This window comes from Meleagris gallopavo, chromosome 25 (genome assembly GCF_905368555.1).
Source record: "Meleagris gallopavo chromosome 25, MGAL_WU_HG_1.1, whole genome shotgun sequence".
In the NCBI taxonomy this organism is placed as follows: domain Eukaryota; kingdom Metazoa; phylum Chordata; class Aves; order Galliformes; family Phasianidae; genus Meleagris; species Meleagris gallopavo.
Genome location: NC_139428.1, coordinates 139,565 through 156,843, shown reverse-complemented (window position 1 = coordinate 156,843; position 17,279 = coordinate 139,565). Strand labels below are relative to the sequence as shown.

Here is a 17,279-nt window from a genome sequence, read left to right as displayed (position 1 = left end):
TAAAGGGCAGAGCCAAACCAAAAACCCTGATGTGTAAATGCCTCCTTCAGCAACTTTATGAGATGGAAAAAATGTTCTGTCTTGACTTGGTTTTCCCTGAGACCTGAGTGGCAGTTTCTGATGGAGCAGTGCCTGTTCCAACCTGTGCTGTTTTAGGAGGGGAATCCAACAAAAGCAGGGAGGAGTTTCAAACCAAGAAGTATTCTGTGTCTACAGTACCAGAAGTATTCTAGAGCACAGAAAAAAGAAAAATGAGCCGATAAGAGCTATTTTTCCATCTTGCATTACCATGGCTGGAACATCTTATGCCTTAGCAGAAATAAGTAAACTAGTGAGGTTTAATAATCTTGTATGTACCCCACCCAGTAGCAGCAGTGCAGAAAGGAGTGACAAAACTCCTGACAACTCGTTTAGGCAACTGAACAGTAGAATGTAGCCAGTGAAAGGCTGCAGAGAGGTGGGTAATGTATCAGGGAGTTCTCTGCTTCAGTTCTGAGCACTGGGGCCAAGTGGAAAGGAGCTCAAGGATTTACAGATTCATGTCCGGGAAAGGTGCTCAGATTACCGTGACATGGATCTGATGTGCTCTGCCTTGTCCTCCCTAAGAGGATCTGATTGCTGTGGGCAGAGCAGCTCAGCTGAGTGAGGACTGATGGAGATTTTGGAGTTGGATTTCCCACCGAGTGTCAGGTACAAAATGAACCCTGAGGTTTTGAAACGGTCTTAATCACAACCTGGATGATGCTGTAGGTGCTCTTCAGACAGCAAAATTGAGGTTTTACCCAATAATAGTGTGATTAGATTAATAATTAAATGCTTTAATCATAATGCAAGACTGAAGAAATCTTCAGCTATCCTACCCCATGCCTTATTGTCCTCTGAGCACAGGGAGCCAGCAGTTCCAGATGAGTTGTGAAGGGGTTGCTGCTGGCCGGGATGTCAAGTGGAACGCTCGGCTGTGCTGAGAACGAACACCTCTGTGCTTGGAAGGAGCCTCTGTTGGGTTCTGAGCCTGGTGGGTGATCTGCACCTCAGTATGAGGGGGAGCTGCCCCTCTGCACAGCGACACAGTTGGTGCTGCAGGGTTGGGATCTCTTGCTACATCTGCGGTGTTTCCCACTGGGCATGCCCTCGTGCTGGAAGTGGCATTTTTTTTTCTTTTGGGGCTTGACTTAACATGCAGAGCTCATCCCTTTTTCCTTAAGCAAATAGAGGGTAGGAGACACTGAAGACGGTAAATCCAACTAATTAGTTCTATACATTAAAAGCTAAAGAGCAGACAACACTGCGCTGCAAGCCGTGCATGTTTAGTGGTTAGAATAGCCACAAATCTGCATCTCCAGCTGCCAGAATGCCTCAAGCTAAAAATAAGTTTTTCTTCAAATCATAACTGTTTTACATGGAAAAGTGCGTGTGATGTGGAACTGTGACTGCTACGGGTGGGTGCTGCTCTCCGGGGTGGCTGAGGGCCAGCAATGGAATTTTGGAAGGCTGGAGCCCTGGTAACATCCAAATACCTGCATCGCTTCACTTCAGATAGTTAAGTCTTGAAATCTGTGCTGTGTTGTTAGAGCAGTGCTGGGTACATTGCATGTGCCCTGTGCTTTGAATACGACACAAAAGCTTTTTGTCTTCCTGCTAATTACCAAAGTTCTGAACATCCATTGTCACTTTGCATGATTCTTCTTATTCTGCTTTGACACCTTTCCCACCCTTGTTTTATTCATCCTCAGAAGAGTTTGGATTGCTCTTCTGCTTCAGAACCTGTTGCTTGGATTTGTTGTCTTGCAAAGGGGAACAGCTGCATCCAGGATCCTGAAGTTCACTGTGGACAACAGGAAGGCAAAGTAAGGTTCAATGCTTCTGCTCAGGCTTTGCAATAGTGTCTGTGCACCTGTGTGGTGTAAAGTCCTATAAAATCAGTTGATGTGCTGCTAAGTAGTTTCTCAGATTATTTTTTCAGTCCAAAGTCTGGGAAACAGAACCAAGCTCCATTTTTTTGTCATTTATTTGTTTTTAAGTGGGCTGTGGGCTAAAGAAAGCATGAGAAGTAGGCCAGGTTGTGCTGGGAGGACTCCCCAAGAACCACAGACCCGTGCCCTGCTCCTCCCAGAGCAGTGCCCCTGGATTAAGAGCCTTCAGTTTCAGAATGACGCAGTCCTGCAGAAGTTCTCATCTTGTGTTCACAGAGCTTAGTTATATTCAGAGACAGGAGCACTGCAGCCAAGCCCTGCCATGGGTGATAAGAAAAGGAACAAGGATGGGAAAGAGACCACATTTCATCAGGAGCTCACAGTGAATATTGAGTTGCAGGATCGTTTGTGTCAGAAGAATCACTGAGCTTGATAGCACGGGGATTTCACTGTCTCTAAATCATCCCAGATATGGTGACACCATATCCAGGGACTAATACCACTAACTATAATTTTTGAGAAATGGCTCCTTATCCTGCAGTTCATAAAGATGAAATGGAGATGGAGTTAAGCAGACAATTTACAATACATCTGTCCTCTTTTGCAGTGGGTGGGAAGGATTTGTGACAGTGGAAGCTGATTCTGAACAGAGACTGACCAAAGATGAGGGGAAAATACCATCCAATAGAGCTTTGGTAAGCTGAAGCTAGGAACATTTTTGACATGCAGGCCTTAAGTATATGTATATATTTGTATATATGTATTTTCCAAGAGGTACTGCTTGAGGACCTGGGACACGAGTGTGGGGCTGAGGTGTTGGGGCTAAGTGGAAAGGAGCTCGAGGATTTACAGATTTGTGAGGAAGGCACTCAGATTACAGTGACATCAGTCTGATCTGCACTGCCTTGTCCTCCCAGAGAGGATCTGACTGCTGTAGGCAGAGCAGCTCAGCTGAGTGAGGGCCGATGGAGGGTTTGGAGTCTGGGATTTCCCACTGAGACTGAATGCTCAGGAACAAAGTGAACCCTGCAGTTGTGGAATGGTCTTTATATATACAGTATGCATATGTATGCATATGTATGCATATGTATGTATATGTATGTATGAAGGAAATTTTTCATGGGTTTTGTTTTGTTTTGTTTTTTTAACCATCGCCTTGCAAACAGAACTTTGAGGGTACCAGAGAACGTCGGATGTGATGAAGGAAACAGGAATGCATCAGGGAAACATCCTGAGTGTGAAATCTGTGCCTTCAGTGTTAAAAACAGCCTGGAGAACGTATGAAGAAAATGTGTTAGAAGAGGTCTTCAGTGCTGCTGATAGCCCGGATGTCACAGGGATGTCATCTCCTGCTCTCCACCTTCCGACCCACCGCAGGTACCAGGCTTGGTGTTCTACCAAATGCTCAAAATCCAAACATTCTGGATTTCCTCTTCTAGATGGCAGATTTTGTAGTGGATTTCAATTGATGCTGCTCAGCTATCCTACTAAATGGCGTTTTTGAGTCAATCTGTTTGTTTTTTTCTTTCTAGAGATAACACGTGAGATTGGAGCTGTGATTTGGGGATTTGCCGAATGGGTTTTGTTGGACCACCTGGGCTGGAAATGCCCAGAGCTCCCAGTTGTGGTGTGACCGAATTAGCTCCGTGTTGGCAACCCACCTAGGAGTCCAGGAAGGAGAATTCCGTTGATACTGAGTTCATTTCTCTTGCGAAAATAGCCGTGGTTTCCAGGTAAGCCAACCTGGCAGGGGAACGCGGCGTTTGGCAGCCTCTCCTTCTTGCCACATCCCAGCGGATTCACGCAGCGTTCTTCGGTTCCTTACCGTTTTGGTGGACGACTCGTTCCTTCCATTCGCCACAAGGTGGTACCAGGAAACACAGAATCAGAGCTGGAAGCCAACAAATGGCAGGCGGTCTGCGTGCTCGTTCCGAGCCGGAGAGCCGCTCCTCCACCGCTCTCCTCGGCCTCGTGCAGCTTCAGAAGATCCACGTTAGGCCAGCGGGAATCGCCTGAGCAGCGAGTCTCCTTTTGCATCCTTTCAAATGTTTCCATCCAACCACGCTTTCCAGTTTTTGTTATGCTTTTGCTCAGTCCCACACAGAGCAGTTTGCTGCTGGGGTGCAGGTTTGAGGCATCTCACAGCCGTGGTGCGGCAGGGCTACGAACACGGGCCTCTCAGATTTCATGGTGTCGGTCACTGGGCTTTTCCTTTACTCCTCAAGCAGCTAGTGCAGCTGCTGTAACACACGGCCCGACCATGTAAGCCTAAACTGGTTATCCATCTCACCTATTCTCAGCTGGAGAAGAGGTTCCTTAAGAGGTTCCTTCCTATCTTAAACCCAGATTGAAATAGCTATTGTATAAGCCTGGTCAGTTTTAGGCTTTCTGGCACTAACTGCTTTATATCACATGTGCTGAATCTTCAACCTAAGATGATTGTACCGTACTAAGAAATAATACTTCATCACAAAGCTTCCTGTACTTTTTGTCGTGTCTCCCTTTGCTTTTGTATGCCAGCATCCAGCATTTGATTTTTCTCCACTAAATTTAGGATCGAGATTGTAAAATTCAGAGCTCATTTTGCTATCTAGCAACTTCTAGCAGCATTGCACTAGTGCCCTTGTCTGCTCTAACAGAATGACATCCTCCCATATGTGTTGGGCTGAAGAAATACTGCCACTTGCAGAGAGCTCTTTGTCCTTAACCTTGTATGTTGTGAAATACCTCAGTTATTGGGTTATCTCCTAACACATGCTTTTGATGTTTACTTCTAACAAGGAGTGGTGCATGAAGCTGGAAAGGAAGCAGCAGCTTACAAGAGCTGGAGAGATGGCATGTGCCATCAACACGCTCATGATACTTCCTTGAAGATCAGCCCCTGGTAACCCAAACCTGTAATTCTTTTTCTTCCATTCTCAGTAACTGATCTGGACAGAGATTACTGTGCTCAGTGGATTTATTGGATGTAGTGGGCAAAGCACCACCCAGAATTACAGGAAGGCAAGGATTCCAGTTGCTGACAAATGGAGATACAGCAACACTGAGATCAGTTGTTTCAGAGACATCTGAGTGAGCACCAAGCTGGAAAATACAAGATTTTATTCATGTGTCTCTATTAAATTGGCATTGTCCCAGTTCACTGCTAATTCCTAGATAATAAACCTACAGTGATTACTTAATGATGAGCAAAATGACCAGACCAGGGCCCTTACCACTTGTGTGGGCATGCTTAAGAAGTTGGGTTTATTGATTAACTCATGAAAGGAACTATTACTATCAACAAAGCGAGGATGTGCCAGCCACAGTTGTGCGTCGTGCTTGTGTTTGAAGGAGGAAGGGAAAAAAAAAGCAAACTCAGACCAGATAGACCTTTTCTTCCTATTACTGAGGTGGTGAGCCTCACAGCTGCCTCAGTGGGCATACTAGGCGGGCTATAGTGCATTGGCCTCTGCAAGTTTAGCTCTTATATACAGTGCCTGGCTTGCAGAAGTGAGTAACCAGACTGCAAAGATAGACCGCCCCAACGTGACCTCAAGGACTTTCACACACACGGTGTGTGCTCAGCGCTGTGTGTATGGCACACTGCCTTTGTGCGCTGAGAAACGCAGTGACCTCTTTTCTGCTATCCAGGGTGTGCAGTTCATGCCTGGAGAGAAGAAATGGTGCCTGGGCACAGAGCAGGGTGCCAGGTACAGAACCAGACAACAAAGACAGAATCGTGCCTTCTTTGCATTTGTGTACAGTTAGCGCAGCAGCAGCTCCCGTGCACAGCAGTTACATAAGTCTCCGTGCAATACCCTGCTTTACTCACAAGAGGGATTATTCCCATTTTTGCCACCTCACCAGCATTGGTTCTGCTGCTTTTTTGTGTTTCTGACACCCCCATCTCACAGGGTCTGTATCTGCCTCTCCTGAAACGCTCCCAGCAGCAAATCTCGTGCCGAGAGTGCCCCAGTGCCATGCAAGGAGGGACCTTTAACCATCACTGGCTCCTGTATTAACTTCCAAAGAGTGGGCAACAGCTGCCAAAAAACTGTTCCCATCTCTGTTGATCAGTATTGCCTTTCAACAAGCATGTGGTGTTACTGAGTGCTAATAGCACTGTATTCTTGGTGCTCCAGTGTCCTCATATTTGATAGAAGACTTTTAAGTTAAATAACATTACACAGAGTGTTATTTATTACCCATTCCCAGCACACTGGCCTTGTTTCCACCATGCCTTATGCTGGGATGCTGCCACAGGTCATTCATTTCTAACTGCGTTAGCAGCTTTTCACACTGGGGGAGAAAGTGATTCTCTGCAGATTTTGAGCAGGTGAATAAGATCTGGCTAGGATTCTGGGGAGCAGTGCTGGGAGCATACACCTGATTTCCTGCAGGAGAAGGCTGAAAGAAGCCTCTATCTACCTTGCAAGCACTAAGTCTCATTTTTGCTGTCATTGAAGTCAGCAGCAAAACACAAACTGCCTTCCAGAGCTGGAACACACTGAAGTGCTCACTGCCTCTAGCAAAACTTTTATTGGTATAGAACACCTTCATCGGTAGGAAGCAGTGTGCACTGAAGCTTTTATTTACCCACCAGGTGACAAAATATGACTTTACAGCTGAGCAGCACCACCCTCCTCTCTTTGCAGCTGCAGAGACGCAGTCCCAGCTTAACACAGCATCACGTGGAAGCCTTCAGGGTTTGAAGGAAAGAAGATAAAAGTACTCTTCTTGCTTTTCATCTTAGAAAACCTGAAATGATCTTTTCCAAGCAGTTCTGGAGTGGCAATGAAGGGACACATGCACTCAACAAGCAGGCAGGTTGTTGGTGTGCTGGCGTGCTTTGGGGCTGAATGGGAGTGCTTAAATGGTGACAAATATGATTCTGAATAAATCCAATATAAAGTTGCTTTATAATTTCCTCAGCTTCACGTTTGTCATCTGGACTTCTGAAATGCACTCCCAGTTTTGAAATAGTTTTGTTTTCTAACTTTGCATCACGGCATCCCAAACTGTGTGATGGAGTAATGAGGAGCAGGTATCTGTGTGTGCCCTCGGTTAAGCAGGATGAGACTCACTGAGCTGCGTGGTGAAGGCTCAGAACAGAGGAGTGACATTTTCCTGTCACCAAAGCTGGGTTTCTGTTGAAGTGTGGTTTTGCTTTCAGCTGCCAGATTCCCCTTCCCTGTCTGGAGAAACCGGGATCTGCACAGCTCCATTTGTTCTGTGGGCAGCACGAAGCAGAGGGAATCTATTTGTACGCACTTAAAAGACCCCTCATTGCTTTACAAGTTCTTAAACCCAAAAGAACGATAGGAATGGGCTGCACACAGCAGCACTGCTCACTCAGCTTTCTCCCTGGCTGGGGGACAACAAGAACAGGCCGGACGGTTTCCCCTCTGTTTACAGTTTCTCAGAGTTTTCTCTTTCATGTTGTCAGTTCCTCGAATAGTGCTGCAATGAAATTAACTACAAGCACATCCAGATGCTAATTAAAAACAAAAGGTACCGGAGCACTGCTCACACTGAGTAACTTACTGCATGTGCCGTACACATGCTTTAAAAATCTCCCTCAAAGGAAAAATAAAGCAACTGCTTGGGTTTTATGTGGCTTCTTGTGAGTGTCTTTTTCAGTTGTTCTCCTTCCAGACCTGGCGCTGGAGCTGCTGGCACTCAAAGAGTTCTGCCCGGGTGTGTGACTGCCTTCAGCTCAGAGCAGCAGAGCTGATGACACACGCGCTGCACGGCAGCTTGCGATGCATGGGAAAGGCTGAGCTGAAGGGCTGGATGGCCTGGAGCAGCTCCTCCGAGCTCCTGGTGTACGGCAGCACCGAATGCAATTGGTCAGAGCGTGATCAGACTCGCATAGTTCGAATACCAAAGGAACGAGTCACCTTCCACTCTCCTCTTAGCCAGCGTTAAGAAGACATGTCCCGGTTTGCAACAGACCGCTTGCTCCTTCTGTTTGAATGTGAAGGGATACGTTCTGCACAGAAGCAGGATCAGACCCTCCACTCATTGATTTGCATCCAGGAAACGGAAGGTAACTGATATCAGGGAGACCGACGGGGTGATTGTATCCATGACAACCAGCAGATACAGCCTTCCTGCCTGCCAGCTCTTCTCTGGTCGCCTCCTCTGCCTTCCCAGCTCCCGCGGGTCCCTCTCCTCGAGGCACCTCTTGGTGCAGTTCAGTGTTCCTGAGAGATAGCTGCCAATTTCCAAATGAAATGTGGCAACAGTTTAATCAGTTCTTGTGTCCGTTAGCAGAACTTCACCAACATGAGTTGTATCTGCTTCTGCCAAGGACTCCCTGGCAGCCCCAAAGGAGGCTTCAGGAAATCTGGTCTATGGAGGAAAGACGTGGTTTGCAGGCGCACCACACAGACGAGGGCAAAATGCAGCATGCAGCCCAAAAGCATTTCAGATATGCCAGCCACCCTAACAAATGCAGGACTCAGTGAGCTGAGCGAGGCAGCACGATGCTCACCTCTGCTGGAAGCATTGGTAGAAGTTAAACGTGTTGTTCACTGAGCAGAGCTTCAGTCTGCACGTGTTATTCCTGGAGGAGAGCTGCCTGCACTGCTGTCCCCGAGGAGTTCCTTGCCCCATACCTGCTGGAGTGTCCCTCCTGTATTCCAGACCTGCCCTGGAGAACACTGCCATGGGAGGCAGTGCACGGCAGTGAGGAACGGGAAGAAAACTGTCACAAAAGGGAAAAGCAATTCTGCTGCTGAATCCAGCCAGAGCTCCTCGTTTGCAGGGCTCCTGCTTTATATCTTCAGTGTGATGTTTGAACCGTGGTAAGGAAAAATGTCTTCCTGGGATCAAAACAAGGTGATTTATCATCTCTTCCTCCGCACTGGAAAAACAAAGCAGAACAGGTGAGGAAATGAGAGCCTGAACAGAGAGCTGGGCGTTAGAAGACAGGACGTGGAGTTCAAGTTCTGTCCTGATGAGCTATTGAAAACATGACTCAGTTTCCCTATTAGTGATATGGTTAACAATGAACTGATGAGTGAACCTTAAAAATGCAAAGAAGGTTGCGGTAAACTCTAATTAAACGGCCGTCTGAGTGTATACACAAAGCAGATTACAAGAGTCTGTCTTTGTAAATTGCAGCAGGCATTTGGGATTCGGCTTGTGTGTTCTCATGCCTGCAATCTCTTTGCATCTCCTTATATGTGTAAAAGCAGCGTAGCATGAAGCCCACAGTTAAAGAAAGATGCTTCCTGGCTCCAGGAGGAAAAAAATGGATACCGTGAGCTGTGGGAGCACTGCACAGCCAGGTGGAGAACCACTGCCACATCTTTCAGTGTAAGCAGTTAAAATCAGCCTCTGGTTGTGTGGGTAAGGACCAGCCTCACTACTTCTGCTTTGGAAGGGCTTCTTTGGGGACAATGGGCTTAACGAACATTGCCAGCCTCCCCGAAGAGAAGAATGCTACAAACCAAAAGCCAGCCAGCTTGCAGAGGCAAAAAGCAGCTACCATTGTATTTGAGGAGGATTTAATTTTTTTAAATTAATTGATTTTTAAACCAAACCAAGCAAACATTTCAGCATTTTGGATTGTCACTGAATGTGATACTGATTAGCGGAGCTCTGGTTAGCTGGAGGTCTCTGTTTCTCATGGCAGCAGTCTACACGGCACTGCAGAAATCCTGCTCTGCAGCCTTCTCCAAGCAGTGTCATCACATAGGTTTTAATCACTGTGTTTAGCTGTGACACTTACCCAAAGAGCAGGCAGAGCATTTCTTGTACCCTGCTTTCAGGGCGGGGGTTGCTTTTATAGCTGCTCTTGGGCTAGAAAATAAACACCAGGGTCCACCACCTCATTTTGCTCACCCAGACATCCTCCTCCCCCAGACCTCCCAGCAGTGACACGTGTCACGTCCTGCTCATCTCCTGCACTCGAGTCTCAGTTATTGAAGGAAGGTCAGTCTGCAAATCAGTAGCATTGCTGCTCTGAGCGCCATAGGTGGAGACTGAGAGGCCCTGTGCTTCCCCACCCCACCCTGCTGAGTTGCTGTGCTGCTGCCTGGCCTTTTGGGGGATGCTTTGTGGGTACCCTAGAGCTTCCTTGGCAAAATTCTCTGCTGGCCTTTAACCAAAGTAGCTGCACAGGTGCAGGGAGTAGACATGCACAAGTTATTTGTAGTCTCCTCAGTATCTTTAGTTTGCTGTTGTATGAAAAGAATTGGGCAGGATAGTCCTTTGTTTCGGTGCAATGGCACCCATGGGTGTAGAACTGTCGATTTCTCCAAGGCTAAAAGACATCACTGCTCCATAAAGCCCTACAGTTCCTGCATTAGCCAAGCTCCTGGGCAGCCTTCCTGGCATCCTGCTGCAACACAGCAAGGACTTTCTGCATTTCTGTAGACCTCCCGGGGGGGTGCAGGGATGCAGCAGTGCATTCCTTCCTTCCTTCCCTCACTGAGCTCCCAGCACTCAGCCCCAGCCCAGCCCCACTGTGCCCCTCAGTGCCACATCTCCGGGGACGGCAACTCCACCCCCCTGGGCAGCAGAGCTGGGAGTGCAGCAGGATGTGGCACAGAAAGGTCACCTTCGTGGGACTTGGCATGAAAGCACAGCAGGTCACCGAGAGCGGTGTCTCATTTTGTTCTCCTTCCTACACACTATGCATTCCCAGCCTGGACCTTGTCAGGATGCACGCAGAGCAGCTGGAAACCTGGAACAGGAGCTGCGTTTTGCAAACAAACGTAGAAGGTAAGCAGGATGCCAGCACTGACATCATCGTGTTATCGATGCCATTTAAAACAGGTTGCAATCTGCAGCAGCTGGAGGAGAGATGCGAGCAGACGGCACGCCATGTACCGAGCAATAAGGGGAAAATTATGGACAGCTTTGGAGCTGAATGAATAACTCTCCGCAAGATCTGCTTCAGCTTGCTCCAACAGTAAGCGACATCAGTTTAATTGGCCTCACTTAGCACCAGCCTGGTGGATCTGTGTTATTTAATGCCTTCATCCGCAACTTGGCGCTTACAGCACAGAGGGGTGCTCTGAGCACAGACAGCAGTGATGGGCTCACACACTTTCTGTCACCGTGGGAATTTCTTACGTAGGATTCCCCCACATGTGAACAAGATGGCCCTGATGATGGCTTACAGATTAGCTCTGAGTGTTGTGAAGATTAACTGGAATTTCTCAACGTGCTGTGCTCCATCCTACTTCAGCTTTCTTCACCTTCACCACCTCTGATCAGCTCATGACATTCGGGCCACACAGGGACGGCTTCATGGGACATTGCCCTCACAATGCAACAGCAGAGCTGCGTGTTGTGCTTTCCCTGGGTTCATTAAAAGATATTTCAGCCACACCTTGGTGAAGTCAGCCCTTAGCAATGCACCCTTGGCCTTTTTTTTTTTTTTTTTTTTTTTTTTTTTTTTAATAACAAATCATTTTAAGCAGAAATCTGAAAACACGGTGCTTTGGATTTCAGTAAAAGCAGAAGATAACAACAACTGCATGAGAAACCCGGCAAATCCAAACAGCGCTGGGTGTGATTTGAGCAGCTGTGCTTACAACACCTTTCCTCCGAGCGTCCCCGAGAACCGAAGCAAGGCGGGTAGGGATTTTTACCCGCATTCGAGCAGCGCCTCATCTCCAACCGAAGAATCCAAAAGTGCGCGTGGATGTACACAAACGATCCGTCCTTCAACCAACGTCGCTGCCCGAAGGAACGGCGCGGGGCGGGGGAGTCAGGCGGTGCCCAGGGAAAGGCTCCGCACCGGAGAGCGGGGGGGGGCCGCAGCGGACCGCCCAGGGCAGCGAGCGCAGCGGAACGGCGGCTCTCGGAGAGCAGCTCGGAGCCGCCCCGAAGCCGGGCGGAGCCGCACCGCCCCCCGCCCCGCCCCGCCGCTCCCGGCCCGGCCCGGGCAGCCGGTGCCCAGCGCGGGGCTCCGAGCCGAGCCGTGCCGCGCCCCGCGGGGCTGCCCGCCGCCAGCATGCCGCTCGCCCAGCTGGCCGAGCCCTGGCCCAACATGGAGCTGGTGCAGCTGGACACGGAGGTGAGCGGGGTGGAGGGCGGCGACCCCAGGGGTCTCGCGGAACAAAGGAGCGCCCGGCCGGCCTGCTCCTTTCTCCCTCCCTCCCTCCCTCCCTCCCTCCTTCCTTCCTTCCTTCCTTCCCTCCCTCTTTCTTCCCTTCCTTCCCTCCTTCCTCCCTTCCTTCCCTCCCTCCGCTTCTGCCCCGCTGCTCCGGCTGAGCCCCGTGGGGCTGGGAAGCGCTCCGGCGCGGCGAATCGCTCGGAGCTGCCGGCTGCGCTGCTTCCCTTCCGTCCCTCGGTACGAGCGATGAATGCGAGCAGGGCTCCGCGCTGGGGGCTTCCCGCTTCTCCCAGCCACCGTCCTGCGTCTCTCCGCCGGATGCGTGCGCTTCGCTCTTAACGAGGCCCCCCAGCCCAGGTGTGCGCTGCCCGCACCGCGTGCTGCATCGCAGCCGCCGCAGAACGTCGGCACCTCTCGCAGCCTTTCCCCCGCTGTAGGGCAGCCGAGATTTGCGCACAAACGTCTGTCAGCCCAGCTGCAGCTCGCGGCTTTCTGGACAGGTTCGTGTGGGTTTCGTCCCACTTTACTCACTTCTTGCTGCTCTCCCGTTTTAAACCGTCCTGTGCCTCTTACCCCTCCTGTCACACCTAGGAGTGTTACAATGGTTAATCAGTCAGATTTGCTTATTCCTACTTAAAATTATCTCTTGAGGAAGCTCTGCTGGGAACAGAGGCCGGGTTGCCCAGCTGTCACAGCCAGGTGGGGGGTTGGCGGCTGTGCCCCGTGGTGTGCACTCAGCTTCACTTGGGGTGTGGGGATGTGCCTGGGCCCGGCAGGGTCCGGGTCGTGGTCTTGAGGCAGTAATGTTCTCAGGGAAAGTTGGGTGTGCTGGGGGGGTGAGAGCTGGAGTTTAGTTGTGATTTGTCTGAAAAACTAACTCAGAGTGGGAGGAAACTAATGCTGGTGCCTGGGGCGATAGATGCCAAGGGCAGGATCAGTGTGTCACTTAATCCTGGAGCTCTGGGTGCTGGGTAGCAGCTGTGCCAACACCCCAACATCTCCCCTGGCTGGAATCAGCCACGAGGACACCGCGTTCATCAGCCGGAGTCCCTCCGAATGATCGTGGCAGCGGCGAGGGATGCTCTCCCCGTTGGATTAGTCATGGACATGTAATCTGTAAACTGCAGCTGCAGGCTGACTTCCCCCACTCACCTTGGCGGGGCTGGAGGTCGGCGGCAGGGTCGGGAACAGCGTGCCAGTGCTGCAAGGCACTTCACCTCTCAGTGCTGTGCCAGGTGGGACGTCAGCAGCTCCGCTCCCTCAGGCTTCAGGTGAGCGGTGCTCTTGGCAGCACGGGCAGAAGTTCTGCACCTCTGGGCCCAGCTGCTGGCACCCGGAACCGACGCGGTCTGTGAATGGCAGAGAGGGACTTGGTGGGAGTTTTGCACGATGCGAGGCTCTGTTTGCCAGGGGCAGAAGGTTTACCTTCTGCAGGGCAGGGTGGCACCAAAGAGAGACCAAAAAGACTTTTCTGGAATGCGTTATGTAAATCGCCTGGGATCGTTGCCATTGAAGTGCAAAGCCAGCTTCCTCCAACCTTTGCTTTCTGAGTCATGGAGCAGAGGTGCAGAGGTGCCGGCACTGTGCTGTGGAGGCACCCTACGCTGTGGAGGCACCCTACCCGGTGTGTCAGACTGGGGGTTTTTCCACTGCTCTCCAGGAGCAGCTGCTGAGTGCCCGTCACAGCCCGCAGCCACTGTCTCAGAGCTGTGCTGGGAAAGCAGTAGGAGAGTGAGTCGTCCTGGAGACTGAGCTCACTTCATCGTGCTTCCTTCTTCTGTTTATGAGGGTGGATGGTGATAGGACAAGGGGAATGGTTTTGAACTGAGACAGGGGAGGCTTAGGTTGCATATTAGGAGGAAATTCTTCACACAGAGGGTGGTGAGGCACTGGAACAGGTTGCCCAAGGAGGTTGTGGACGCCCCATCCCTGCAGGCATTCAAAGGCCAGGCTGGATGTGGCTCTGGGCAGCCTGGGCTGCTGGCTGAAGAGGGATTGGAACTAGATGATCATTGTGGTCCTTTTCAACCCAGGCTATTCTATGTTTTCATTCATTTAATTTATTTTATTTTTTTCCCCTGCTCTTTCTTCTGCCTATTTGGAATATTGCTTATGTGCTTATGAAAAACCCGTGTGGGGCAAAGCACCAGTGGTGGGGCAGAGCTGAATGACTGCATCGCCATAGCGATGGGAGCTGCCATCACAGCTGTGCCTGCCTTTGAACTCTTGTCGTGTTACAAGCACAGAACAACATAGCTGACGTGGGATTACGACAAACCCAACCACTTCAAGCTAATTATTTTTGCCTGTATATGTACATCTGCTCATCCCTTTTCGAGCAGAAGCTATTCACGAGTAACTGTCCTCTTCTGTGTGCATCTTAGCTGAAAAATGAAGACAGCGATGATCAAAGATAGGGGAAGAAGCACAAAGACTTCTGTCCATGATACACTTTGACTCTGACTTCTTGTGTGTGAGGAATTCTGGAGGGAAGGGCTGGAGATGTTTGTTTCTGCGAAGTTATGTCCTTTCCCCGGTGCTGCGGGGCGATGTTTGCTGGCAGCACTGATAGCAGCACACGGCCCGCACGGTGCTGCCCGCCCTGACACTTGTCCTCATTATGTATCAGAGCAGCGGTGCCCTGTTCTGTAAGTTGCTCCTCCCCATGCTTCAGATTATGTGGAATTAAAGGGATTTAAAACGCAAGATGTCCTAAGAGAAATATCTCCAAGTTCAGCCAGGCTGGCGGTTACGCAACCAAGTGCACTTCCTTTTCAGTGCACTTCTCTGCTGCCACTAAGAAAAGTTCTGAGAGCAGAGCGTGGAGCAGCACTTTGCGTCCCCTCCTCACATGTGGAGCTGTTCCTTGAGCATTGTGCCCTGCTGCCAGGCTGCTCTTCCATCCTGGGTGCTCCCAAATGGCTTTCGAATCCCATATGAGGACATAAAGGCTCTGCCTTTTCTTCGGGGTAGAAGGAAAGCACTTGGCTCCAAACATTGCAATTCTCACCAATCTGCCCAGTATCAGCTGAAGAACATGGTGGTCTCATTAGGGCTTCATCTCTAGGACCATCGCTCTGCTGACACGTGGATCTGCTCCCAGCTGTGTGCCACGCACTGCTCTGTCTGGCACGGAGGTTCTGCTCCTCGTGGGACTCGAGCTGCTTTGGACATAAAAGCCCTCCCTGTTAGCATAAAAGCGGTGTGGTTTTGATTAGCAGTGACTTAATAATTGTTGGTGGGTGACAGCTGAGCCAGTAAACACAAGCATGTTTCCAAGTCTGGCTATCTTCAGCTCTTCATGGAGGATATACATAAACACAAAATCTTACTTCACTCCTTAGATATTCTTTGTGCTGATGGCACCAATAGCTCCATGTAAACACTGGGGCAGTGCTTCTCTGAGCCTTCACGGCAGCACTGTTCCTTCACTCTGGTTGTCAGCCACAAGAACTCGTGCTCCTAGGGCAGATGCCAGGTTGATGTCCCATTGCTTCTCCAGGAAAGGAGTGTTATCACTGTGGGACGGTAGTAAATAACCGTTAAAATCTCCCCTTAAAACCAGCGTAGAGCAAAATGGCCATGAGTCTGCAAACCGCTCTCTGGCACTGCTTTGCTGTCCCTGCCTCATCCTTTGCCACATCCTTTGGATGCGTGGAGAGTGCTCCGTACCCCATCTGAAAGTGGCATCCCCAGTTTGTCCCGTTTGAAATGCTCTCAGAGGCAGTGCCAGTGCCTGGCGTGTGCTAACAATGGGTTCTCTTCCTTTGCAGAACGGGCAGGCTGCTCCAGAGGAAGGCGGGAACCCTCCATGCAAGGTAAAGCCGCAGCGGGGCCGAGTCCTTCACCGTCACTCTGAGCTGCATGCAGTGTGTGCTGTGCTGGCGGGTGAATGGGCTGAGGACGGCTATTTTTATATCCTGTAAGCTGCCGCTTTGTAATCTGGATGAGTGCGTGCTGGAGCATGGGGTCCGGAGTGGGGGAAGAGAGCAGGCAGACCCTCTTTTTCCCCATCCCTTTGGTTATCCAGACTCACCTGGGCCATCCCAAAGCACTGCCTTGGAGCAGCACGCTGGATTCGGACGGCAGGCAGAGCAGAGGGCTGAGGTGAGAATTGCTGGAGTGTTTCAGGCCATTTCAGTGCCTCAAAAGCAGAAGCCCTTCAGAATTTCCTTTTCTGATGCACACGTTCTGTAGCTATGGGGAGCGATGCCACATGTTTGCTTTGGCCTGGGAGCCCTTGCTGCATGGATTGTCTGGAGCTTGTCCTGCTCCTCACAGCAAGCACCACAGTCTGTTGTTCGTGCTAAGGGACATGGAGAGTTATGGCAATGCTTTCCCAGTTGATCACTGTTACACATTTAGTAAAGGGAATTTAAGCTGAATCCAATTGGCTGCTTCTCAGCTTGTCCTTTTCCAGAAACTTACACTGAACTTCCAGCACTGTTGTTACATCTCAGCCACCTGTTCTGCCCTTCTGGGCTGGCTGATGGGCTGGCACCCCATCATGGGAAAGCTGGCATGGGTGGGATGAGCTCAGATCAACGACACTGTGCACTCCTCTCCCCTGAGATAATGGTTATATGGTTCTTCACCATGCCCACATCTCTGGCATGGAAAAGAATATTTGTCTCTTGTGGTTGGATTCCAGCTGGGCTTCTAAGGCTTGAGCTTTTGCCTCTTCGATCATCAAGTACTTGGCTGAACTGTCCTCCTGGTACCGTGAGTGCCAGCCTCCTGCTTTACCCTCTGCTGAGTCGCTGTGTCCGTGTGCTGTGCCGACAACCCCATTTTCAGTCATTTTTAAATGCAGAGCCCTCCTGAAATAACCTCTGGTGCGTTTTCCAAGTTTGTACAAGGTGCACGTTCTACAGGCACGAAGACAAATGAAACCCCTGCTATAAACACATACCTTTCACTTAACTCTGGCGCTCTGCACCAGCTCTGGCACTCCGGATGGGGAAGCGAGCAGGCAGCAAACTCAATATCTCTGTTTTTCTGCTTGCTTGGAAGCTGACGTCAGCAGCAGATTGTGGCACTGCCTCCTTTTACCTACAGCAAGGACTAAAGAAGGAGAAGAAAGCAGCAGCAAACACCCGAGGCTATGTGTCTGTGAGAGGAGAACTGCTCAGGGTCTCTCCCATACCCGTCTGTTCCAGCTCTGCTGCTGCCCTTCTCAAGCTGAAGTACAGGAGGCACTCCATGTTGGGTTTGTGCTTTCATCCTTTTGTGGCTCATTCTCTGATCTCTGCTAAAAATAACTAGAAGCAGCGACAGCGGAGATTCCTCAATGCCCACACGAAGTGCCA

The 17,279-nt window shown here is 50.2% G+C and overlaps 1 protein-coding gene and 1 long non-coding RNA gene across 6 annotated transcripts in view; both read left to right on the top strand.

Moving 5' to 3' along the window:
- The first annotated feature begins 1,858 nt into the window (after window positions 1-1,858).
- LOC146542785 (uncharacterized) lies at window positions 1,859-7,443 on the top strand. The gene is made up of 3 exons (XR_014879618.1): window positions 1,859-2,608; window positions 3,080-3,290; window positions 3,446-7,443. It is a non-coding gene; the product is annotated as an uncharacterized LOC146542785 (long non-coding RNA).
- Window positions 7,444-11,749: 4,306 nt separating this feature from the next.
- The window catches only part of RPS6KA1 (ribosomal protein S6 kinase A1), a 28,225-nt gene continuing 22,695 nt past the window's right edge, over window positions 11,750-17,279 (top strand). For 3 of the 5 annotated variants that reach the window (XM_085208727.1, XM_085208725.1, XM_085208729.1), the window contains exons 1-2: window positions 11,750-11,931; window positions 15,744-15,788. In XM_085208727.1, the coding sequence (XP_085064853.1) occupies window positions 11,869-11,931; window positions 15,744-15,788 (108 nt within the window). In that variant the 5' untranslated portion in view covers window positions 11,750-11,868. The remainder of the gene's footprint in view (window positions 11,932-15,743; window positions 15,789-17,279) is intronic. The other 2 variants (XM_085208726.1, XM_085208728.1) reach the window with 1 other exon arrangement.